Raw genomic sequence first — 24,372 nt, forward strand, 5'->3', positions numbered from 1 at the left:
GTCCCCACAGCCTCTCTAACATTTGTTGCTGCTGTCCTTTTTGATGTATCCTTCCCCATTTTCTGTAGACAGAAGACTGCACTTGTTATTTCAAGTCATGTGTTCTTTATAAAAGTGTTTGTTTATTTGATAGCAAAATTGAGAGGGAAAGGGTCAATAGGGAGAAAGAGAGACCTGCAGCACTGCTTTGCTGCTTGTGAAGCTTCCCTCCTGCAGGAGGTGGGGACTGGGGGCTTGAACCCCAGCCCTTACACATTGTAGCATGTGCATTCAACCAGTGTGACCCTGCCCCCTTTCTCTTGTAATCCTAATTGCCAAAGAGTTTAACTATAATTTTAGCTTAAATAGATTTAATTCTCATCACTAATTATTGTCCATGGATTTGCCAACCTACTTGCTCGTTTCTCTTATTTTTTGATTGTTTAGATTTTTCTATCTCTGAGAATGTTTTCATTCTACATATTTAGCTAGGAGAGGCAGAAGAGAAAGAGGGAAAGACACCGATGTACTGTCCCATTTTGCATGGAGACCCCCTGGTGCTAGCATGGTGTTCTCATATGGTGCTGGACATCAAACCCAGGGCCTCTTATACAATAAGATGTGCACTATACCTACTTAGCTGTCACCTGACCCCTTTAGGTAATAATACTTGTATAACTTCTTTTTAATTGTTTGCTTGCTTCTGTTTATTTCTTTTTTTAATTTTATTTATTTATTTATTATTTAAGAAAGGATAAATTAACAAATCCATAGGATAGGAGGGGTATAACTCCACACATTTCCCAGCTTTCCCATTCTCTATCCCTCTGGGAGCATGGACCCAGGGTTGTTGTGGGTTGTAGAAGGTGGAAGGTCTGGCTTCTGTAATTGCTTCCCCGCTGAACATGGGTGTTGACTGGTTGATCCATACTCCCAGTCTGCCTCTCTCTTTCCTTAGTAGGGTCTCTGGGGGAAGCGGAGCTCCAGGACATATTGGTGGGGTCTTCGGTCCAGGGAAGCCTGGCTGGCATCCTGATGGCATCTGAAACCTGGTGACTGAAAAGAGAGTTAACATACAAAGCCAAACAAATTGTTGAGCAATCATGGACCCAAAGCTTGGAATAGTGGAGAGGAAGTGTTAGGGGGATACTCACTGCAAACTCTAGTGTACTTCTGCTTTCAGGTATATATTTTGCAGTAGTTTATGGATACGTGTGAACATATGCTCTCTCTCACACAACCTGGTCTATATCTAGGTTTTGGGACTTTGTTAGAAAGTGAACCACCTGGGATGGAATTAGAGTATACTATGAATGGAAAGGTCTCACTTGAGTAATGAAGCTGAAGGGTTGTCATTCCGCACGTGAAGTCTCTGGACACAGTCTGAGCTGAAGCATGTTGAGGTGGCAATTGTTGTGTTGATTAGGTTGTGATCAGCAGATGCAATATTATTTGATATGGATTGGGAGAGACATACGGGAAAGTGGGCCCTATCCAAGGATTCCAGGACTAGGGGAAGTAGAGGCTCTATAGTGGAGATGTGAGGTTCCTGCTGTCGTAGGGTTCAAAAAGACAATCGATAGTTAATGTTATCATCACATTATTTGGTAATTGGGCTAACTTTGAAAAGTCCTTTTGTTAGGGTTTGCTGTACAGTACCCAGTATCTTGTATATAGCTGTGCTATTGGTTGCTTCTGATCTACGTGGTCTAGGCTTTCGAGAGAGTCCGCATATCAAATACACAGCCTATATATTAAAAAGACTCAGTCTGTGTTTTAAAAACTTCGAGACATACAATTAATTTTCCCCCTCATATTAATTATTAGTGATTTATATGACTACACTTTACTAGAAGTGTACATAAACACTATTCCCACCACCAAAAGACTATGACCCATCCCTCCCACCCACTCCCACCCCCCACTGGCCCAGGAAGCTGCATGTCTACCCCTCACCACAGGGTTTTTACTTTGGTGCGCTTCTGTTTATTTCTTTCTTCCTTTCTCTCTTTCTTTCTTTCTTTTTTTTCTTTGCCTCCAGGGTTATTGCTGGAGCTCATTGCCTACACTATGAATCCACTGCTCCTAGAGACCATTTTTCCCATTTTGTTGCCCTTGTTGTTGTCATTATTATTGTTGTTGTTATTGCTGTTATTGTTGTTGGATAAGACAGAGAAAAATCGAGAGACGAGGGGAGACAGAGAGGGAGAAAGCACGATAGACACCTGCAGACCTGCTTCACCACTTGAGAAGCGGCCTCCCTGCAGGTGGGGAGCCAGGTGCTCAAACCGGGAGGTCCTTGAGCTTTGTGCCATGTACACTTAATCAGCTGTGCTACCGCCCGGCCCCCTTCTTTCTTTCTTTTTTAAATTATCTTTTATTTATTGGATAGAGACAGCCAAAAATTGAGAGGGGAGGGGGTGATAGAGAGAGACAGAGAAACACCCACAACACTGCTTCACCACTTGCAAAACTTTCCCATTGTAGGTGGGGACCTGAGGCTTGAACTTGGGTCTTTGCACATTATGACATTTGTGCTCAACCAGGTGTGCCACCACCCACCACCTCTTCCTTTTCTTTCTTGATCAGTTTTAATGAAAAAGGCTTGTAAGAGTACTTCTGTGATGATTGCTCATTTTTGAGTGGGACAGCTGTTGCTGCAGAATTGTGAGATTGTGCTGATGAACATGTACCAACCATGTCTTGCTCCAGCTTTTTTACCTTCCTTGCTGGTAGGATGAGGATGCAGATCTGTTAGGTCACTGAATGATTGGAAAGGTCTATAAGATTGACATACATTCTCAGAGCTCTCTGCCTTCTCCTTCAACTCCTGTAATTCTTTTCTGTCAAACTGGACACCCACTTCCTATGTCTCTTCAGCTTAAACAAACCACCTACTAAAATTATGGATGAATATTTTCTAAGTGTTGCATGTATAAACATGGTGATAACCTTTTATGTTGTTGAAAAATGACTTGGTGACTTAAGAATCAGCAATGTTTCCACTTGGTGGTTTGGAATTGTAACTCTTATTCAGTTTGCATTTTAACTCCAAATTTGTAGCCATGGATAATTTCCATGAAACCACATGCTTTCTCTTGAAAGAACAAAGAGTGTATAAATTAACCATATGGTATTAATAGAGCTGTCAAGTTTGAAATGCTACATCTCAAAAAGTACTTTGTGTGCTGACACAAATCTGAAAACAATCTCAGAACCTAAGAACATATTACATAAGCAGTTGCTTGATCTCCGTGAGAGGCAATTATTAATGAGTATGCTTGTTGAATGCATCTGATCTTGTTTAACTTCAAGAGTACGTCATGCCTTGAACTGTGATTTGGGATAAGCTTTAATACCTGTCTTATTTCAGTTTCCTCCTTAGTGACAAAACAAGGGTATCTTGCCCACCTCATGGGCTTGTGTGTATATTTAATGAACACATACCATCAAAATTTAGAGCATAGCATTTGCCTGGGAGTAGAATCTCAGTGATTATTTTCTCTTTTCTTTCTTTCTTTCTTTCTTTCTTTCTTTCTTTCTTTCTTTCTTTCTTTCTTTCTTTTTTAAATGCCCTTTCTTTACATTTGCTTTTTGTCAAAAAGATGTTATTTATCTAGTAGAGTTGGTTATTGGGAGTAGAACATAAACAATAGAGGTGAAAATCTACTTAATAGTCAACAGACAAATGGTATAAACATCAGATACAGTGCTCTGGAGATGGTACAGTAGATAAAGCATTGGGCTTTTAAGCATGAGGTCCTGAGTTCAATTCCTGGAAGCAGAGTGATGCTCTCTTTCTCTCTTTTCTCCTATCTCTCTCATTAGTAAATATATAAAATCTTAAATAAAAAAAAAGAAGATAATACTTTTTATAGAAAATGCATATAAATAGTGAACTAATGGTACATGTGCAGGTTTTCTTTTATAGTTTAAAAAGGTGATTATATATACTTTTATTTTTATTAGTGTTTTAATATTGCTTTACAAAATTATAAGATAAGGGGTGTAATTCCACATATTTCCTACCACCAGAGTTCTGGGTCCCCATTCCTTCCTTACATTAGAAACTGCATTAGTTCTCCCAAGATCATAGATATGGGTTGACTATTATTTCTTTTTTTAAAATTTCTTTTTTTATTTATTTAAGAAAGGAGACATTAACAAAACCGTAGGATAGGAGGGGTACAACGCCACACAATTCCTACCACCTGATCTCCATATCCCATCTCCTCCCCTGATAGCTTTCCCATTCTCTATTCCTCTGGGAGTATGGGGTTGTTGTGGGTTGCAGAAGGTGGAAGGTTTGGCTTCTGTAATTGCTTTCCTGCTGAACATGGGCGTTGACTGGTCGATCCATACTCGCGGTCTGCCTATCTCTTTCCCTAGTAGGGTGGGTCTCTGGGGAAGCGGAGCTCCAGGACACATTGGTGGGGTTGTCAGTCCAGGGAAGTCTGGTTGGCATCATGCTGGCATCTGGGACCTGGTGGCTGAAAAGAGAGTTAACATACAAAGGCGAACAAATTGTTGACCAATCATGGACCTAAAGACTGGAATAGTGCAGATGAAGTGTTGGGGGGGTACTCTCTGCAGACTCTTGTGTACTGCTGCTTTCAGGTATATATTTTTCCCTGTTTTATGGATATGTGTGAACATATGCTGTATCTCAGGGGACCTGGTCTATATCTAGGTTTGGGGACTTAGTTGAGGAGTGGACCACCTGGAATGGAATTAGAGAATACTATGAAAGGAAAGGTCTCACCCGAGTGATGAAGCTGAAGGGTTGTTATTCCACTCCTGAAGTCTCTGGACACAGTCTGAAGTGAAGCATGCTGGGGTGGCACTCGTTGCATTGATTAGGTTGGTATTGGTGGGTACGATATTATTTGATATGCATTGAGAGAAGCATGCAGGAAAGTGTGCCCCACCCTAAGGTTCCAGAACTGGGGGAAATATGGCTCTGTAATGGAAATGTGAGGTTCCTGCTGTCTTAGGGTTCAAGAAGACAATGGATAGTTATTGTTATCATCACATTATTTGGTAATTGGGTTAACTTTGAAAAGTCCCTTTGTTAGGGTTTGCTGTATAATACCCAGTATCTTGTATATAGTGGTACCACCGGTTGCTTCTGTTCTCCCTCGTCTAGGCTTTTGAGAGTTAGCAAAGACTCAGCCTATGTATTAAAAAGACTCATTCTGTGTTTTAAAAAGTTCTAGACATATGATCAATTTTTCCACTCTCATATTAATTGAATAGTGGTTTATATGACTACACTTTAATAGGAGTGTACATAAACATCATTCCCACATCAAAAGACTGTGTCCCATCCCACCCACCCCACCCACCCCCCACCTCCCACCCCCCACTGCCCCGGGAAGCTGAATGTCTACCCTTCCCCTCACCACAGGGTTTTTACTTTGGTGCCCCACTCTCGATTTAATCAGATCCTGTTTTAGTTTCCCTTTCTGTTCTTCTTTCTCAACTTCTGTTGATGAGTGGGATCATCCCATACTCATCTTTGTCTTTCTGATTTAGCTCACTTAACATAATTCCTTCTAGCTCTGTCCAAGATGGGTCAGAGAAGGTGGGTTCATTGTTCTTAATAGCTGCATAGTATTCCATGGTGTATATATACCACAGCTTTCTCAGCCACTCATCTGCTGTTGGGCACCTGGGTTCCTTCCAGGTTTTAGCTTTTATGAATTGTGCTGCTATGAACATAGGTGTACACATATCTTTTTGATCGGGCATTATGGAATCCTTGGGGTATATCCCCAGGAGAGGAATTACTGGATCATATGGAAGGTCGATGTCTAGCCTCGTGAGAGTTCTCCAGACTGCTCTCCACAGAGGCTGGACCAATTTACTTTCCCACCAGTAATGCAGAGGGGTTCCTCTGTCCCCATAGCCTCTCCAGCATTTGTTGCTGCTGTCCTTTTTGATGTATGTCATTCTCACAGGAGTGAGGTGGTATCTCAGTGTTGTCTTTATTTGCATTTCTCTGACAATCAGCGACCTGGAGCAGTTTTTCATATGTTTGTTAGCCTTTTGGATCTCCTCTGAAGTGAATATCTTGTTCATATCCTCTGCCTATTTTTGGATGGGGTCATTTGCTTTTTTGGTGCTAAGTTTGCTGAGCAACTATTATTTCTATAACTATTTATATTTATAAATATTTGCCCATTTTTTTTCTCTTCCTAAGTCATACTTACTACTTCTGAATATCCTCCCTCCCCCTTCTTTTTCTTCTCTCTCTGGGTCCTGCTAGACTTAGAGTTCAGAGCCCTCTTGTCATCTTTTCCTAATGTTTACCCCTCTGGAAGTAAAATTATTTATGGGGTACAGGAAGTGGGAGGTCTGGCTTCTATAATTGCTTCTCTGCTGGACATGGACATTGGTCTGAGTCTGAGTCTGTTTCTATCTTTCCTTAGTGGGGTAGGTCTCTGGAAAGGTGAGGTTCCAGGACATATTGGTGAGGTCATCTGCCCAGGGATTTCAGGATGAAATTGGAGTAGCATCCTCAGTGTGGTGGCTAAAGATGTAAGCAGGACAAATGTTAAATGAACAGGAAACATAAAGTGGGAATTGAGCAAATGGGAATAGGGATTTTTAGCATGGATAGAAGCTAGGAAGTCTATTTTAGGTATCTTCCTAGGGGCCCATGACTATGATAATTTTTGCTGGAGTTTGATAGCTAACCTGCAGGTGGACAAAAATATTGTCTGGGAAGATGCTGTCAGACTTGTAGAAAGCTGGATCAGGGCAGAGAATAGGTTCCAAACTTGAAGAAAATATATAAATACAGTTAACTGTTTACCACATGGATTTGACCTAGGGCCAATATTTAGCACGGGAGCCTGTATAACCTCCAAGTCCCTGTCAGTCTGTGTTCACAGTCCATGACCACAGCTGGGAACATTCTAGGCTGCACTCACTTGAGGTTCACTCTACCTTGAGTGGCAGAGTAGGATGACCCAGCCTCCCTTTTGAGAATCAGTCCCTATCATTGGTAGTTCAGAGTGAGGGTGAGGTCCAAGAGAGGCCCACAAGAGGGCTTATGGTAACAGTCCTGATGAAGGTGACCAGTGATAGTAGAGAGAGGGATCTACTAGAGGTCTAGGCTCCTTAAGTCTATGGAGGAATCCAAGGTTTCCCTGACTAGGCCCCAGGTGATGGGGTGGTCTTTCAGTGACCAAGAGGGCCATCATTAAGTGAGCCAGTCTCTTGCTCTTTCCAGTTTTTGTAGTTGTAGTCCCTTCTTATCTAACAAGTTTAGGATTTCTCCTAGTTAAAGTATTGAGCATCATTTGTTGTATCCAAACCAGTATTAGGGTTATGGGGTCTGGCCTTGAGTTAGGGAGGAAATACACCTAGGGGTTCAATGGGGTCTAAGCTAACCTTGAGTTTTACTGCATTTACTTGTTTGGTGATTCTGATAAAGGTTGTCATATATTGGGCATTATGCTAGCTCCCCCCTGCTCCATGCTGCATTGCTTGATGCTGTGGTCTATTTACATAATCATTGTTTTGCCTGAGACCTGCCCTGCCTTCAGGGCATTGGTTTAATCCCCATTGGTTAGATGGAAGCTTGCTACCTTCACACCCTTTTTTTCCTCTCTGTCCCCCCCCCCCAGCCATTTCCTTTTCCGACCTGCCACTTCTGTCTTAGAAGATATAAAAGGCAGTTTTTTCTGATCAATAAAGGCATTGCATTGTGTTCCTGCTCAGTCATGAGAGTTCCTGATTCCTCTCCCACATCACTGAGTAAGCAGCAGCCTAGGTTGGCTCCGGTCAAGTTTTCTCCAACCCAGAGAGCACATGCCTGGGAAGAAACACTCTCAGGCTAGCCCGGCAGTCATAGAGAATGTATGGAGAGTCCTTAAACAAATAACAATGGAAGTACCTTTTGATCCAGCAATACCACTCTTAGGCATTTGTCCAGTGGACACTCAAGAACACTAATTAGAATAGACATATGCACTTCTATGTTCATAGCTGCATTATTCACAATAGGCCAAAGGAATGGAAGCAACCTAAATGTCCATCATCAGATGTCTGGGTAAAGAACTTATGGGATATATATTCCGTGGACTACTATTCTGAAATCAAAAAAGATGATATTGTGTTCTTTGGGACAGAATGGATGGAACTGGAGGTGATTATGTTTAGCAAAATAAGAGATGAAAGACAACTGCCAGATGGTTTCACTTACATGTAGAATCTAGAGATCTACATGTAGAGATTTTTATGAACTGGCCAAAAGAAAAAGAAAGAAAGAAAAAACCCAAACAAAACAGAAGCAAGCAGACTGTAGGACTTGTAAGAACTATGGTGCTTATCTTTGAGAGGTGTGAGGGTGAGGATACAGAACTTTGGTGGTGGGTGTGGGTGGTGGGTGTGGTGTGGAGCTGTATACTAATTATAATCTGTAACAAACTTATCAACAAATGAAATTTATTTTTAAAAAGACTATGTGCTATAGACCAGCTGCTCAGTCATTGAGTGATTTGATATACCAAAATTTTAAACCATTACAGTCTCTCTCTCTTTTTTTTTTTTCTCCAGAGTACTGATCAGCTCTGGTTTATTGTGGTGTGGGGGGATTGAACCTGGGACTTTGGAGCCTCAGGCATGAGAATCTCTTTCCATAACCATTATGCTATCTACCCCTGCCCCATAGTCTCTTCTGATCTTCAATTGCCCTTCAGTTTCTTTTTATTTATTTATTTATATTATTTATTTATTTATGTTGTCCTTCAGTTTCTTAAACACTGTTGCTTAGATAATGCTGGTGTCTGATGCTCAGAGAGCTAGGTGAAGTACAGGGAGCCTCTGGGCTCCTGAGGCTGGAGATGGCTATACTACTAAATCTTATAAAACATTCAAAGAAGAGCTAACTCTTCCAGAAAATAGAAGCAGAGGGAATACTCCCAAACACATTTAATGAGGCTAGCATCACTATGATTCCCCAAAGCAGGAAAGGACTGCACCAAAAAAAACAACTATAGAGACCTATCTCCCTGATGAACATTGATGCAAAGATCCTCAACAAAATTCTGGCTAATTGAATCTTAACAACATATTAAGAGAATAATCCACCACGAAGACCAAGTGGGATTCATCCCTGGGAAACTGGGATGGTTCGACATCCACAAGTCAATCAGTGTAATCCACCATATCAACAAAAAGAAAGATTAAAATCACATGATTTTGTCAATTGCTGCAGAAAAAGCATTTAACCAGGTTCTTAGTTTTCTCATCCTGTCATCTGCCTTTTAATTTATTTATTTTTGAAAGTATCTTGATTTTCATTTCTGCCTTTAATGGTTTTGGTAGATGGGATAGTCTTACCAATTATTTTAGACGGTCTGGCTCTTGAACAGCTATGAACTTGCCTCCTAAGAGAAAAAGAACATTAGCCCATTGTTGAACTTGACCATTCCTGTTCCTCTTGCCTTCATGCCAGTGGAAAAATGCTTTATTTTAAGGTATGAAGACTTGTTCCTAGTTGGTGAGCTAAAGGAAATCCTTGGTAGGAGGATAAAACTTGTAATTTATTTTTCTTCTTTTAGCTTTGGCCACTAGGAAGTTTAGAGCTGAATTTATGACTCAAATGAAAGTTTTGGCATATACATATACATATACATTTCTCATTGACTTTGACCTATTGAATTTTATCTATACTATTATTCTAATCTGTAGCATCTTGATTACATTTTCATTGCACATATTCTGATAGATTCCCTCAAGTCAGTGAATGAGGTAAGAAACATAAAGTTAATAAATCAGAAAGATCATTGAACTTTTTCTGTTTTTAAAAATATCATTTCTTTTTAAAAAATCTTTATATATTATTGGATAGATTCAGACAGAAATTGGGAGAGGAGTTGAAAATAGAGAGGGGGAGAGAGAGACAGCCCTGCTCCACCACTCGGAAAGCTTTCCCCTTGCAGGTTCACTAGGGGTGTGAACCTGGGTCCTTGTGCACTGTAATGTGTGCATGTAAACCAGGTGTAGCACTGCCTGGCCCCGTACACTTTTTCTCTAATGACTTGTCCCTTTGCTTCCAATTTTTCTCTGTGTTTACATACTGCTCAAAAAATAAGTGACCTTTAGATTTCTCCAAAGTGAGTGCTCTGTTCAGTAATTTCTGCATCTCTATTTTCAGCATGATCTTTCTTCCCAAAGGTTGCAGGGAGAGTAGCTGAGGAAAGAGGTGCTGTGCTGGGCCATGAAGTGGGCTACTGCATTCGCTTTGATGATTGCACAGATTCGCTGGCAACACGAATTAAGGTGAGGTGCTCTAGCTGCTTTTTCTATTATAATTAAGGGAGAAGATAATTTTGTGGGGAATCAAAAGCCTGCAGCCATCACTGTTGACTAGGATGCTGAGACCAAGGCAGAAAGTATATGAAATTATCTTAGCCCCCAGGGAATTTAGTCTCCTGAATAGCACTTTCAAAGAGTCCTTGAATTTTACTCCAGAAAAGACCATGGAATAAAATTTAAGCCTTGGCTCTACAGATGAAGAGATGCAAGACCTGTGAGCTTGAATGACGTGCCTGTGGTGCCACTTGGTGATAGAATCAGAAGTTACAGCTGTCTTTTCTTATGTGTGTTTTATTGTAGTTCCATTAATCCATATATTTAAATTTAAATAGAGAAACTTGCCTCTAAAAGAATTAAAAACAGGGACATGGCAGTTGCTTTTATAATGTTATTTTATTAGTTAGAATTTTCCCAGTTTTACAGGAATAGGTTTTATAAGTGTTCTTTTGAAATAGTTGCTAATATAAATTAGTAACATGAGTGTACAGATGAATCAATAGAGTGTCTGCTATTTGCCACTGTGCTAGAATCAAAGTCAAGCCAGATAGTCCTATAAAACATGAGTGAAGGGGTGGGTCTTGGGGGTGGCTCACTAGGTTGAGCGTACACTTTTTTTTCAAGTTCAAGTTCTCAGGCTACACCCTGCATGGGGGATCTTAACAGATGGTGAAACTAGTATAGGTTTGTTTGTCTTTCTCATTCTCTTTCTCCTTTTTTCTCTCAATCTTCTTTTTCTCTAAAATAAACAAAAATATAAAAGAAAGCAGTGAGTAAAATGTTATAATAAAATAAAAAAATTGGTTATTAGATCTCAGCTACCTCTCAGTTTGCCATGGAGAAAAATTGAAAATCATAAGATGAACTGAATTTGTAAAAAGATGAATTTATTTTCCAAATGTCTGTGTTTTGCTAACTTTGACATTTGTCTGGCTAGGTAAAGGAAATATGAAATTTCACTGGATTATATAACCAAATGACTATGACTCTTGTGAAAAGCCTTTGCATTCCACTTTTTAAAAAAATTATTATTTATAAAAAGGAAACATTGACCAAACCATAGGATAAGAGGGGTGCAACGCCACGTAATTCCCACCTCCAGAACTGTATCCCATCCCCTCCCCTGATAGCTTTCCTATTCTTTAACCCTCTGGGAGTATGGACCCAAGGTCATCCACTTTTAAAATGCTCCATTCCTGACTCGTGGTCTGTCATTGGTGTCAGATTCCTACTTTCACTTCTATGTGTGTATGTATGTGGTGGCTGGTACCAGGTTCAGGAAAAATATGATGGAAATACATCCTGTCCTTACAAACAAAAAGTAAAACTACTGAGATATAACGTGCAGTTAGCCTTGCTAAAGTACCAAATTGTTTTGGGGTAAAAATAGCAACATTTAATTGATGCTGCATATTTCTGAAACACTTCATTAATCCTAAGTGATAATGGCTGATGTTCTGGAACACTCTCTACTAGGTTCTATGCTGAAGACTTTACATGTAATATTTCATTTAATTCTCACAGTGAAGTAGATACTTCATTATCTCCATTTACACAAATGAGCAATCAGCCTCAGAGAGGGCAAATAATTTGCCCGAGCTTCACACAGATAGTAGAGGGAAAGCCAGGATCTAAACTCTCCAGCAGTCTGATACCTTGGTCTTTTTTTTTTTTTTTAATATTTTATTTATTTTTGAGAAAGATAGGAGGAGAGAGAGAGAACCAGACATCATTCTGGCACATGTGTTGCTGGGGATCGAACTTGGCACCTCATGCTTGGGAGTCCAAAGCTTTATCACTGCAACACCTCCCAGACCACTGATACCTTGGTCTTAATCACAGTCCCATTCAGCCTTCTGAAAATATTCTCAGTTGAAACTGAGGTTAGTGACCTCAGTTGCTTCAAATCTGCAGTCTGTTTTTTTTCTAAAATATTTATTTATTTATTCCCTTTTGTTGCTCTTGTTTTATTGTTGTAGTTATTATTGATGTCTTTGTTGTTAGATAGGACAGAGAGAAATGGAGAGAGGAGGGGAAGACAGAGGGGAGAGAAAGATAGACACCTGCTCACCTGCTTCATCGCCTGTGAAGTGACTCCCCTGCAGGTGGGGAGCCAGGGGCTCAAACTGGGATCCTTACGCGGGTCCTTGCGCTTTGCGCCACCTGCACTTAACCCACTGCACTACTGCTCGATTCCCTGCAATCTCTGTTTTAATGACAGTTACTTGCTATTCATGGACAGGCACGGCTAGTCTTCACTGGCTGTTGGCAGGAGTCCTATTGATAGGCCCAGAGGAAATGGGGCTTAGCTGTTGTTCAGATAGTAAATACAGAGCTCCAGTGGTACAATCGGTTAGCAAGGTACTTATACAGATAGTAAATACAGATGACATTCTGCTAAAACATTTACAGTCCTGCCTTCCCCCCCCCAAGTTATGAATCCTGTTTGAAATCTTGTTTGTGAATAATTCCATTGCTTAGTAATTGAAGTGTTGTGACATTTCCTCACAGTCCTTTGTGGGAATTGTCTTGTACACATTGCTGGTAAAGAGACTGTGTTTGGTTACACTTAAAGTTTCTTTCTTTCTTTTTTTTTTCAGTCTTTAATAAATAAATCTTTATGTATTTCATTTCTTTGACTTCAGTATTACTGTGTTGAGGGGATGTTGATTTACAGGGTCACTGTTGTCATGAGGGTATGTTTCCACATTCCCCCAAGATAGGTGCCATATGTCTCACCCTCCTCCCAGCTGTCATCCTGTTCTACTGTCTGGACCTAGATCCCCAACCTCCCCTTTTTGGTCCTCTTTTCCCCCTTTGGAGTCCCAAACTCTACTGCAGAAGACATTGGTATACAATGGAAATGAATTGGTTTTGAAACTTTTGTGCTTTTGTCTTTTAGTTTCTGACGGATGGAATGCTGGTCAGGGAAATGATGGTTGATCCATTGTTAACAAAATATAGGTAAATGTGTTTTTCCTGTAGCTTTCTAAAGTTTCAAAAGTATAGGAGTAAATTGAGAAGCAGCTGTGTTAGCTGAAATTTGTGTTTCCATTAACATCTCAAAACTTTTCTTCTTACCATAACTGCTGCCATTATTGATGTTTTTTTCAGAGTTTATATAGATAGCCAAAGATGGGCACATTAAAATCTTGGTCATTATTTGAAAGGTCTGTTGACTGTTGTTTTATAGTGTGTGTGTGTGTGTGTGTGTGTGTGTGTGTGTGTGTGTGTGTGTGTGTGTGTTGTGTGTGTTTTCTAGGATTAATTGTGACTCAACACAGAATTAGGCAGTGTTTTGTAGAATTTAACATTCAGAATCTAAATAGTTATTTACACTTTCCCCCTGTTTGTGTACCTTTGTCACTTGTGGCATAAATTTGTCTCAGCTCGGCTCTGTGGTATTCTGAGACTGGAACCAACTTTCACTCCCTGGTACACATGTGCCCCTGGGGATTGGACTTTCTTTGGATTTTCATGTGTTTCTAAACTAAAAATCCATTGATAGGTTCTATTGGAATACAATGCAGGTTGGTAAAACTTTCTAAAGATAGCTATAAACACACCATTTTCTATACTAAGGTATGTTGGTGTCACTATTCATATCACCTTGAGAGTTATCTCCTTTCCAAAGAAAAAGCTGAAGTTTTTACTTTTAATGCAGGGTGTTTACACGGGGGATGAATACCCAGAAGTCCCTTTGATGATCTGGCTGGGAGGATGGGGATGGTTTGTTTGATGATCATTAAGATCATCTTCTGATTCCTAGTGCCATTATGCTGGATGAAGCCCATGAGAGGACCTTGTACACTGACATTGCCATTGGCTTATTGAAAAAGGTATGACTTTGCTGTTTGGCTATTTTGACCCAGGTGGCAAGAAAAAGTGGTTTTACTTTTGGCAAATTCAGGTTTTGAAGCTACCATTTAATGTATGTAATTTTTTTTTAATTTTGAAAAATTATCTGCATAATTAGAAAGACTAGTAAAATGAGCCTCCGTATAACCTATGACCCTAACAGTTTCCACCTTGTGGTTATTCTTGTTTCATTTATAAACTCTCTCTATCCCCTAAAGATCAACATGCTGAATTATTTTGAAACAAGTTTCATATTAAATGACTTCCTTTATATGTATTGCAGTTATTGTTTCCTAATGCCTTTTTCTTTTGTAGATTCAGAGAAAGCGAGGAGATCTTCGACTGATTGTAGCTTCAGCCACTTTGGATGCAGAGGTATGTATGGTCCCTGGTCCCTTCTCTAAGCCCTGGGACTTTTGGACTTGTCATTGAGAAGTTAACTCTAGCAAGAATTCATCTTGAGAATAGCCTACCTTTCTTATGGAGCCATCTGATGCCCTAGATTCCACAGGGTCAGAGGGCACTCCTTTTCAGCTTGTGGGTGGAAATTACCCTGTAATTAATTGATTTGAGTTCACAATTACTTACTTGTCTTGTTTCTCTACTTACATGTTTCTTCTCACACTGGCAGCTTCTTTTTATTTGCTTTTTTTTTTCCCTTCAGTAAGAGACTATGTTTGTCAAATTTTATTTATGGTTATAGTATTTAGTTTTTTTGTTGAAGTTTTCTTTGTATACATATAACTTCTAGGGCAGGGTTGATAACATAAAATGATTATGCAGAAAGATTCTCATGCTTGAGGCTCCAGAGTCACAGGTTCAATCCCCCACACCACCATAAGCCAGAGAAGATCAGTGCTTTGGTAAAAAAAATAAATGGGCCGGGCGGTAGTGCTGCAAGTTAAGCGCACGTGGAGCGAAGCGCAAGCACCGGCTAAGGATCCCAGTTCGAGCCCCCAGCTCCCTACCTGCAGGGGAGTCACTTCACAAGTGGTGAAGCAGGTCAACAGGTATCTTTCTCTTCCCCTCTCTGTCTTCCCCTCCTCTCTCCATTTCTCCCTGTCCTAGCTAGCAATGACGACATCAGTAACAACAACAGAGATAAACAACAAGGGCAACAAATGGGGGGAAAACAGCCTCCAGGAGCAGTGGATTTGTAGTGCAGGCACTGAGCCCCAACAATAACCCTGGAGAAAAAAGAAAGAGAGAGAGAGAGAGAGAGAGATTGATTCACACATATAATTTCCATGTTAGCAATTTTTTATGACTAAATTTACATTATTTTGTCTATCAAATCACTAATAGTTGAGTTTGAATAGCATTTCAACTCAACAGGTGTTTTATACTTATAGGGTTCTTGCTCTAGGTGGTTCATAGTATACTCTCTGATTTCTCTAGGAAGGAATCTGCATAGCTGTTTACAGTTCAGTATGGTCACAGAGCTGAGACACTGTGGGGGCATGCTTAGCTCCACCTGACCTGGGGGGATTCAGAAGCTTTCACAGAGGAGGGACATCCTAGCTGGGTTTGAAAGGTATGCAGGAGTTTGCCAAGTGGGCAGAGGTAGTGAGAGTATCAGCTTGCACAGAACCACAGGAACCTTGAACTGTATGTTTATGGTGCTGTTGAGTCTGTGAAGTTGAAATTCTTCTCTTGCTTGTAGGGCCTTCTAGGGGGTGATCTACCCCAACCACCTCTTCAACTTTTCTCCTTTCCGTTTCTCCAGTGTTCCTTCCACTCCAGCCTCCCACCTTGCTGTACGTCAGCAGAACTCAGGAGGTAGGGACTTTTTCTAGAGCACTCTTCTCCTTAGACATTCTTTTGGCTGACTCATTTCATTCGTCTCAATCAGATATAGTTTTCCTAGAGATCTTTCCTGACTTCTCTGCGTAAAGCAATACCCCGCCAGGCAGCGGCATACCCATTTCAGCATACAAGTCACAGTGTTCAAGGACCTAGGTTCAAGCCCCCAGTCCCCATCTGTCAGTGCAGTGAAGCAGTGCTATGGGTATTTCTTTCTCTGTTTATCTCTCTCCCTCTCTCTTCCCTCTCAAATTCTCCGTGGTCTTTTCAATAAAAACAAAACAAAAAACATAGTCCTCCTGTTGCTCACCATCTTATTGTGTCATTTCATTCTGGTCTATTACAGTATGTGTCACTGCCTCGCATCATATGCACATCCTAGTATTCATTGTGTGTCTCACTAATACGTGAGCTCTATGAAGTTTGGGACTTTGTCATACTCATTATGCTTTTTTGTCTTTTTTCCCTTTTTCACTTAAAACAGTAACATGGGGGAGTCAGGTGGTAGCGCAGTGGGTTAAGCCCACCTGGCACAAAGCGCAAGGACTGGAGTAAGGATCCTGGTTCGAGCTCCCCACCTGCAGGGAAGTTGCTTCACAGGGGGTGAAGCAGGTCTGCAGGTGTCTGTTTCTCTCTCCCCTTCTCTCTCTTCCCCTCCTCTCTCCATTTCTCTCTGTCCTATCCAACAACAGCGACATCAATAACAACAGTAATAACTACAACAATAAAACAGCAAGGGCAACAAAAGGGAAAATAAATACATTTTTTTTAAAAGAAAAAAAACAGTAACTAGGACAGAGTAAGAATGAATTTTGATTGCAAAGGCAGTAATGGGACATTAACATAGAGAGACTATCAGAGATCAGATGATGAAAGATCTTATAGGTCAAACAAAGAAGAGGCACTCCATCCTTTGCCTGATCAGGGGCTGGGAAGCTGGGAGGTATGGCAGGAACTGAAGCTTGTTTGGGTTCTAGAAAGATCACTCTGGACACCATACAGAAGAGATAAGAATAGATGTGGAGAGGCCAGTTGGGGTGCTGTTTCTGTGAACTATCTGAGAATTGCAGAAGACCTGCCTCCTGGTTCCCAGTCTCCTTGTAATGTCACGGATTCCGAACAACTTATATGCAGAAGAATAGAGAGAGAGGAAAAACTCAGCCTTGCTAGGAGAGAAGTTGTCATGTATACTCCTATATACTCTGTCTGGGTTCTCAGCATTCTTGCAGTTGTTGTCTTAGTGAGGTCTGCTCATAATAAATTTGTGTATTTATTAGTTTTTCTGCAGGGCAGGGGCCTTGTACATATGTAGTTAAGCTGTTTCTAGGCATACATTTACTTTTTTTAAAAAAAAATACTTTGTTTTTACTTATTTTATTTTTTTTAGGCTTAGATACCCTCCTCTCCTATCCTCTATTTCTTTTTTACTTTATTGGGGGATTAGTGTTTTATATTCAACAGTAAATCGGCAGTAAATACAGTAGTTTGCACATGCATAACCTTTCTCAGTTTTCCACATAACAGTACAACCCTTACTAGGTCCTCTGTCATCCTGTTCCAGGACCTGTACTCTCCCTCACACCTGACCCAGAGTCTTTTACTTTGATGTAATACACCAACTCCAGTCCAGGTCATTTATTTTATTTTAATGAGACACAGAAAGCACTGCTCAGCTCTGGCTTATGGTGGTGCTAGGGACTGAACCTGGGACCACAGAGCCTCAGGCATGTAAGTTTCTTGCATACCCATTATGCTGTCTTCTCAGCCCCAGGCTCATTTTTGTTTTCATTCCTTTTATTATTAGAGAGAGAGAGAGAGAGAGAGAGAGAGAGAGAGAAAGACACCATCGCTGTAGAGCTTCCTCTATTTTGTGGTACTCCCAGGTGGCACTGGGGCTCAAGCCCAGGCTGTGCACATGGCACGTAAACTGTCTCCTGGCTCAACTTTTTTTTTAAAGTTTATTTATTTATTCTAATGAGAGAGAATGATAGAGACATGGTAAAAGAGAGCAAGACAACCAGAGTATATTTCTGGCACATGCAGAATTTGGAAGCTTATACATAGCAGTCTGGAGTTGCTCTGTAGAACTATCTCCCCAGCTACATAAAATACATTTTGGGTCTAAAGCTCCTGTTTTGTCTTCTCTAAGTAATTCTCACCGCCTCTTGCTGGGATGCTGTTTTGAGGATGTTGCCTGACCTCATTTCCCACTATCATTAATTGCACAGAATATTGTCTATTTTTTACCTCTTTAAATTTATTTTTCACTGTTATTGGATAGTGACGGAGAAATTGAGAGGGAAAGGAGAGCTAGAAAAGGAGGGAGGGAAATGGGGTAGGGAGAGACAGATACCTGTAGCACTACTATACTGATTATGAAGCTTTCCCTCTGCAGATGGAGACCAGGGGCTTGAACCCAGGCTCTTGTGCATGGCAACATGTGTGGCTAACCAGGTGCACCACCACCTGGCCCCTATTTTTACTTCTTAACTTTGTCATCCCATGCACCTCTTAAATTTTTTCCCCAGTAGTTTTTTTGCTACTGGGTTTTCCTTTGTCTGCATGAGGATACCATAGTACCCAATGGCGGCGGCGGCGGCGGCGGCGGCTTCTTCTTCTTCTTCTTCTTCTTCTTCTTCTTCTTCTTCTCCTTCTCCTTCTCCTTCTCCTTCTCCTTCTCCTTCTCCTTCTCCTTCTCCTTCTCCTTCTCCTCCTCCTCCTCCTCCTCCTCCTCCTCCTCCTCCTCCTCCTCCCCCTCCCCCTTCCCCTTCCCCTTCTTCTCCTTCTTCTCTTTCTTCTCCTCCTCCCCCCTCCTCCTCCTCCCCCCTTCCCCCCCCCCTCCTTCTTCCTTTCTTTGTTCTTTTTATTTGTTTTCTGATAGAGACGGAGAGAAATAGGGAGCAAGAAGAGAGGGGCAAGAGAAAGAGAGACACCTACAGCACCACTCCACTTTTTTGTTCAGCTTCCCCCTTGCAGGTGGGGACCAGGGACTTGTACCTGGTTCGGCTTAGATGGTAATGTGTGCGTTTTACCAGGTGCACCACCACCCAGCCCCCTCCCAGTAGGTTTTGTGTCTAAGAACTATAATGCCCAAATCTTTTCTCAGAACTATTGTTAATTAATGTTTATCACTTTCAGTTGCCTTTCATTGGCTTTTGATGTGCTGCAGAGATTCAATAAAAAGCCTCTTGGTGCCTCAAGATTGTGCACCTGGTAGTGTGTGCCTTGTCGTGCATGAGGTCTGATTGTCAGCCCCAACACCACCTAGGAATGCTGTGGCACTGGGGGAAGCTCCGTGGATGGTGGAGTGCTCCTGTGTCTCCCCTCTTTGTCTCTTTCTCTCCCTTCTTCCCACCTTTTCTCTTTCTCTCTCCAAAATAAAAATAAACAGTTGACCTGGGAGTGGTGGAATCACATGCACATTCATGAGAACCCAGCATATGTTTATCTCTCTCTCTTTCTCTCTTTCACACACACATACCTTTTAGTACTGCCTATAGTCTTTTTGATGTAGATGAACATTTTGAAAAAAATATATATATATTTCTTTTAAGTGGGAAAATGAAATATAGGCAACTTGTTGTATCTTGGCTGTGCTGTTCTGCAGTGATTGTGCTGTGCTGGTGCAAGGACATCAGCAGCGAGATCTTTGGTGGATTAGGACCATCATTCCTTTCTCTCTTCTCACCTTTGTACCTAGTGCTTCCTCTATAAGGAGGGGTGGGGAGGGGAGGTTCCAGGTATGTTTGAGGAGAACAGGAGGAGGTCAGCTCTGTGTGAGAGAGGGTTGGGCTGGGTAGGTGCAAGTGCATGTTCCCATGTGAGAGTAAGAGGCCAAGGAAGAGGGGAGGAGTGGACTGAAGTGGGTGAGCCAGCGTAGGGTGTGTGGGAGTGCAGCAGGGTGTGACTCAGGAAGCATTTTGACTTAGGGTCCCAGGGGTGATGGACATTATCCCCAGCCCCTCAGCTGCTGGACCTGTAACACTAACCCAAATGCCACTGCCTAGAGGGACAGATGCCACCTGCTTTCATTTGGTGGCCCAGCCTACTGGTGAAGATACCAGTGACCACAGCTGGGAGACAGGCAGGTGGAGTGTGACGGGGGCGGGTTGAATAGTCGCCTTGATTGGTTTAACTGCTTTGTTAGTGTAAGCCTCATTAAGCAAGCAATTATAGAACATGGCCAGGTGTAATTAGAAACTATTCATTACCCATCATATCATATGCTATTGTTTTTCTGTTATTTGGTTCCACTCACATGGCAGAAAATATGATTGTTAACAACTCCCACTTTTTTTTTTTTTTTTTTTTTGGTCACAGGTTTAACTGCTTAGGGAGAGATGAATTTCTCTTTCCAGATATCTGGAGTAGAAACTTGAAGTCAGTTGGGTCACGTACTTGGGACCAATCTGCATGGGCCAGAGGCTGTCAGCTGTAGAGTGAGTTGTATGGGCCCCTCTGGTCAGTTGTCAGGGAAAGAAGCCACTGGAACAGAGGAAGCTGGGAGACCAACCAGCACATGTCCACATCATTCACCCATCTTTCAAACCTGACTCAGATACTTCCTTTCTAAGTGCTTTGAACCCATTTCACTCTTCCAGTTCTTTCATTCTGCATCATGGTGCATGCTACTGTTGATATTTTTATTTATTTATTTTATTTTATTAGTGATTTAATAATGGCAAGATTGTGGGATAAGAGGGGTACAATTCCATACAGTTCCCACCACCAAAGTTCCATATCCCCTCCCCTCCATTGGAAGTGTCCCTATTCTTTATCCCTCTGGGAGTATGGACCAAAGATCTTTATGAGGTGCAGAAGGTAGAAGGTCTGACTTCTGTAATTGCTTCTCTGCTAGACATGGGTGTTGACAGGTCAATTCCTACCCCCAGCCTGTTTCTATCTTTCCCTGCTACTATTGATATTCTATCAGTTTGTTTTCTAGTTAGTAACTTCTGTGCGTGTGCTTTATGTTTCTATGTAAAGATAAAGGTTTTTTTTTGTTTTTAACTGCCGTCAGGGTTTTTCTGGGGCCCCATTTGAGCACAACAAATCCACCACTCCTGGCAGCCATTTTTCCATTCTATTTTAGTTGATAGGACAGAGAATAATTGAGAGGGGAGACACAAGAGGGAGAAAAAAGATAACTGCAGGCCTGCTTCACTACTGGTGAAGCTCCACCCCCCCCACACTGAGGTGGGGAGCAGGGGCCCAAACTTGGGTCCTTGCACATAATAATGTGTGTGTCTAACCAGGTGCACCACTGCCCAGTCCCCAAAGATGAAGATCTTGTGCTTTCTCTGGAACCTTTGAATTTAATTTCTTGGAAGAGTGACTTTCTTTCTCTTGAGCGTCACATATTCTTTAACAGCTGAAGTATAGCCCTTCACTACATTGGATGCTGTAAATCTGATTTTTATGGCATTCTCTTTGTCTCTGTTCTGCATGGCTTTTTGATAACAGTCCAACTCTGTCAACTATGCCCTTCTGAAGATACTCCTCCTCACCCAGTTTCAAGAGCTCTCCTGTCTCTGTGATTCCCCCTCAGTCTTTTCTAGTATTCTTCCTTCCCACATCTGCCCATCTCCATGGCCCCTAGTGTGTCATGAATGTGCTCCTGACTCCAGCCTGAGCTGCTAGCAACTGGCTAATCTGAGACCTGTGACACTGCTCTGGATGGCAGTTCCTTTGTCATTGTAACCCATCAGGCCGAGGACTTCCATGGCTTTAGGATGTTTTTATCCCTGGTTGCATAAGAAGTACTTTCAGCCTTTCCCCCATCATACAGTTGCTCACATCACTAATTGCTAGGACTTGTCACTCTTACCTCTGGAATGCTCTGCTTTCACACTGACCCTGCCCAAGTTCCTGCTTTCATCCTCTCTCCCCTGAGCTATTACAACTTCTTTAATTAGCCTGCTTGCCACTACTCTCCTTAACTAGTGTTTGGAAGTTGATGTCATTATTTTGTGCTTCAGCCTTTGGGGGGCTTTTAGGTGGACTCTTGTCCTGATTCATTTCTCCAATATTTCTCCTTGTTGGTTTAACCATTCTATATAGTATGTTATGAGGTCCCTCTCTCAGTGCTTTTCAAATTATTGATCACTCTTGCCTGGATTGACTTGTGTCTAAGTAAGGTAATTAAAGAGCTCACAGTTGTGGAAATTGACAGTGTCAATATTATTTTAATCCCTGAGTTGGAGCACAGTGGCTTAAAAGCCTCTTTTGTTCTTTTTCTTCCCTGTAGGATATGGGAGCCTGAAGGCTTTTAAACTATACGCTTCTTAGCTTAATCACTGAGTCCTGACCAAGAGATAAAGCAGGGTGGGGAGAGAGAATACAGTGGTTATGCAAAGAGACTCTTAACACCCCAAGGATCAAAAGCTCCAGGCTCAATTCAGCTTTTCTGCCAAGCGGGGCAGCACTGCTGGGCCCTGTGAGTTTCTAAACCACTCCCGTTTATAGTCTGTAGGTTCTGAGGCAACTTTTCACTATGTTCTCATCAGGAGAACAACATGGAAAGGCTCCCACCACACAGCCACACTGCTAGGCCACCAAGGTGTAGATCTCCTCCTGAGTTTCCTGGTCAGTTCTCTGTCCTCCAGTGTCAGCACAGGGCCTCCCCCCTGCTGCTCCAGCCTCTGAGGGCAGTAGCAATGGAGACTCACAGTTGCATTTGGTGAGTCTTTGGGAAGTCCTCTCCTCCCTTCAGCAGTCTTTTTGTTGGTAAAACAGTCTGGAGGTGGTGCCCCAACCAGTAAACTGCCAGACCAGCCACTTAATTTCTCTCTGTGCTCCTCTCTGTCCACAAGCTGTTGTTTTCGTCGGGTTGGCTTCACGGGTGGGCAACAGACGACCCGGGACTCATGGCTGGGTTGTACGCAGTATCTCTTTATTCATGCAGGACGCAGCGCAATCTATACCAAGCTAAGCTAAACTAAACTAAAAACTACAAACAATCTTGTCCTTATAAATATACTAGCCCAGTAGGGTGGGAACAGGATGCGATGCAGAGAGGGTGGAGAGAAAAGTGACTGGTGAAAATCAGGGTATGACAAGGAGAGGGGGTGGAGCAGGCAAGAATTCTACCACTGAACCACCAATGCCCTGGAGGGAGGGTGGTGCTTGTAAATAGCGGTTATGTAAATAGAATGAAGTGGTTATGTAAATAGAATAGTGTTAAGCAGGGGGGATTAAACTAATGAAACAGAAGGGGTTTTTAGACGCATACCAACAACGAGCCACACGTATTTGTACTCGCTGGTCATTTGGTGGATTCCTGAAGTCGTTCTAATCCTGCCTTGTTGCAGTCCCAGGTGGTCTCCTTTGGTATTCCTAGTTGACCCGGGAGGGGAGATAGAGGAGAGGAGAGAAACAACAGCTGCTGCTGCTCCATCCAGGTTCAGTCATCCAGAGCACAGGACTGATATTATGATGCTCATCCTCTCTGCCCATAAATAAAAATGTCTATGCAGCATGACATTTGGGTAGCTTTAGAGTGGGTAACTACTGTCACTTAATGAGTAGATTCTAGGCCAGGCCATGGCTATACAGCCACACACACAGGGTGGTTAATAGTTTGTCCATTTTGTAGATAAGAGGGTTAAACGATGGGTTAGTGAGGTCAGTGATGAGTGATGAGAGTAACTTCTTAGATTTCGAACTCTTACTGTCAGGGGCCCCTTTATATCTTAGACCACACGTTCCAGGAGGGGTGTCTCCTCTTCCTAACCAGTAATAATCCTTCTCATCTTCCAACTGTTACCCAAGGGGTACTGCTGCCTCCATGAAACCTTCCCTAAAATCCAGTAATTATTGACTCTTCAGGTTGTAGCTCATTTCTGGTCATTTATTGATTCTACCTTTGTTTATTTTGTTAATTCTTTGCACATCTGCCCCCCACTTCCTCCCCCATAATTCTCCGTCTTGTGGGATGTGTCCTTTGGGAGCGGTCTCTTGTTGCTTTTCTTTTGTGTCATTTCCTGTCGCCACCACAGGACACTGGAAGACTGAAGTCCCATGAGAGGAATTTTCCCAAATGGAAAGTGAAGTATGGTGCCATATAGTTCTTCACAGCACAACCCGGTGCTGTTGGCATGAAACACTTTTCTATCTGTTCTTAGTCTTCTTATGTGTAACTTTTGCTGACACATCCAAGTATTTTGCAGTTAAATCCCATTGGTTCTTTTTTTTTTAAATTTTATTTATTTATTTTTTTATTTAAGAAAGGATTAATTAACAAAATCATAGGGTAGGAGGGGTACAGCTCCACACAATTCCCACCACCCAATCTCCATATCCCACCCCCTCCCCTGATAGCTTTCCCATTCTCTATCCCTCTGGGAGCATGGACCCAGGGTCCTTGTGGGTTGCAGCATCCCATTGGTTCTTTTAGCAGTACTCTTC

At 41.9% G+C, this 24,372-nt stretch overlaps 1 protein-coding gene across 2 annotated transcripts in view; it reads left to right on the plus strand.

Annotated features, from left to right (window-relative positions):
• Window positions 1-24,372, plus strand: part of DHX35 (DEAH-box helicase 35) — a 94,035-nt gene that overhangs the window by 27,536 nt on the left and 42,127 nt on the right. For both annotated transcript variants that reach the window (XR_009549518.1, XM_007521642.3), the window contains exons 5-8: window positions 10,168-10,272; window positions 13,208-13,269; window positions 14,075-14,144; window positions 14,479-14,538. Coding sequence is in view for 1 of the 2 variants with exons in the window: in XM_007521642.3 (XP_007521704.2) it covers window positions 10,168-10,272; window positions 13,208-13,269; window positions 14,075-14,144; window positions 14,479-14,538 (297 nt within the window). In the remaining variant the exon portion in view is untranslated. The remainder of the gene's footprint in view (window positions 1-10,167; window positions 10,273-13,207; window positions 13,270-14,074; window positions 14,145-14,478; window positions 14,539-24,372) is intronic.

This window comes from Erinaceus europaeus, chromosome 1 (genome assembly GCF_950295315.1).
Source record: "Erinaceus europaeus chromosome 1, mEriEur2.1, whole genome shotgun sequence".
Classification (NCBI taxonomy): domain Eukaryota; kingdom Metazoa; phylum Chordata; class Mammalia; order Eulipotyphla; family Erinaceidae; genus Erinaceus; species Erinaceus europaeus.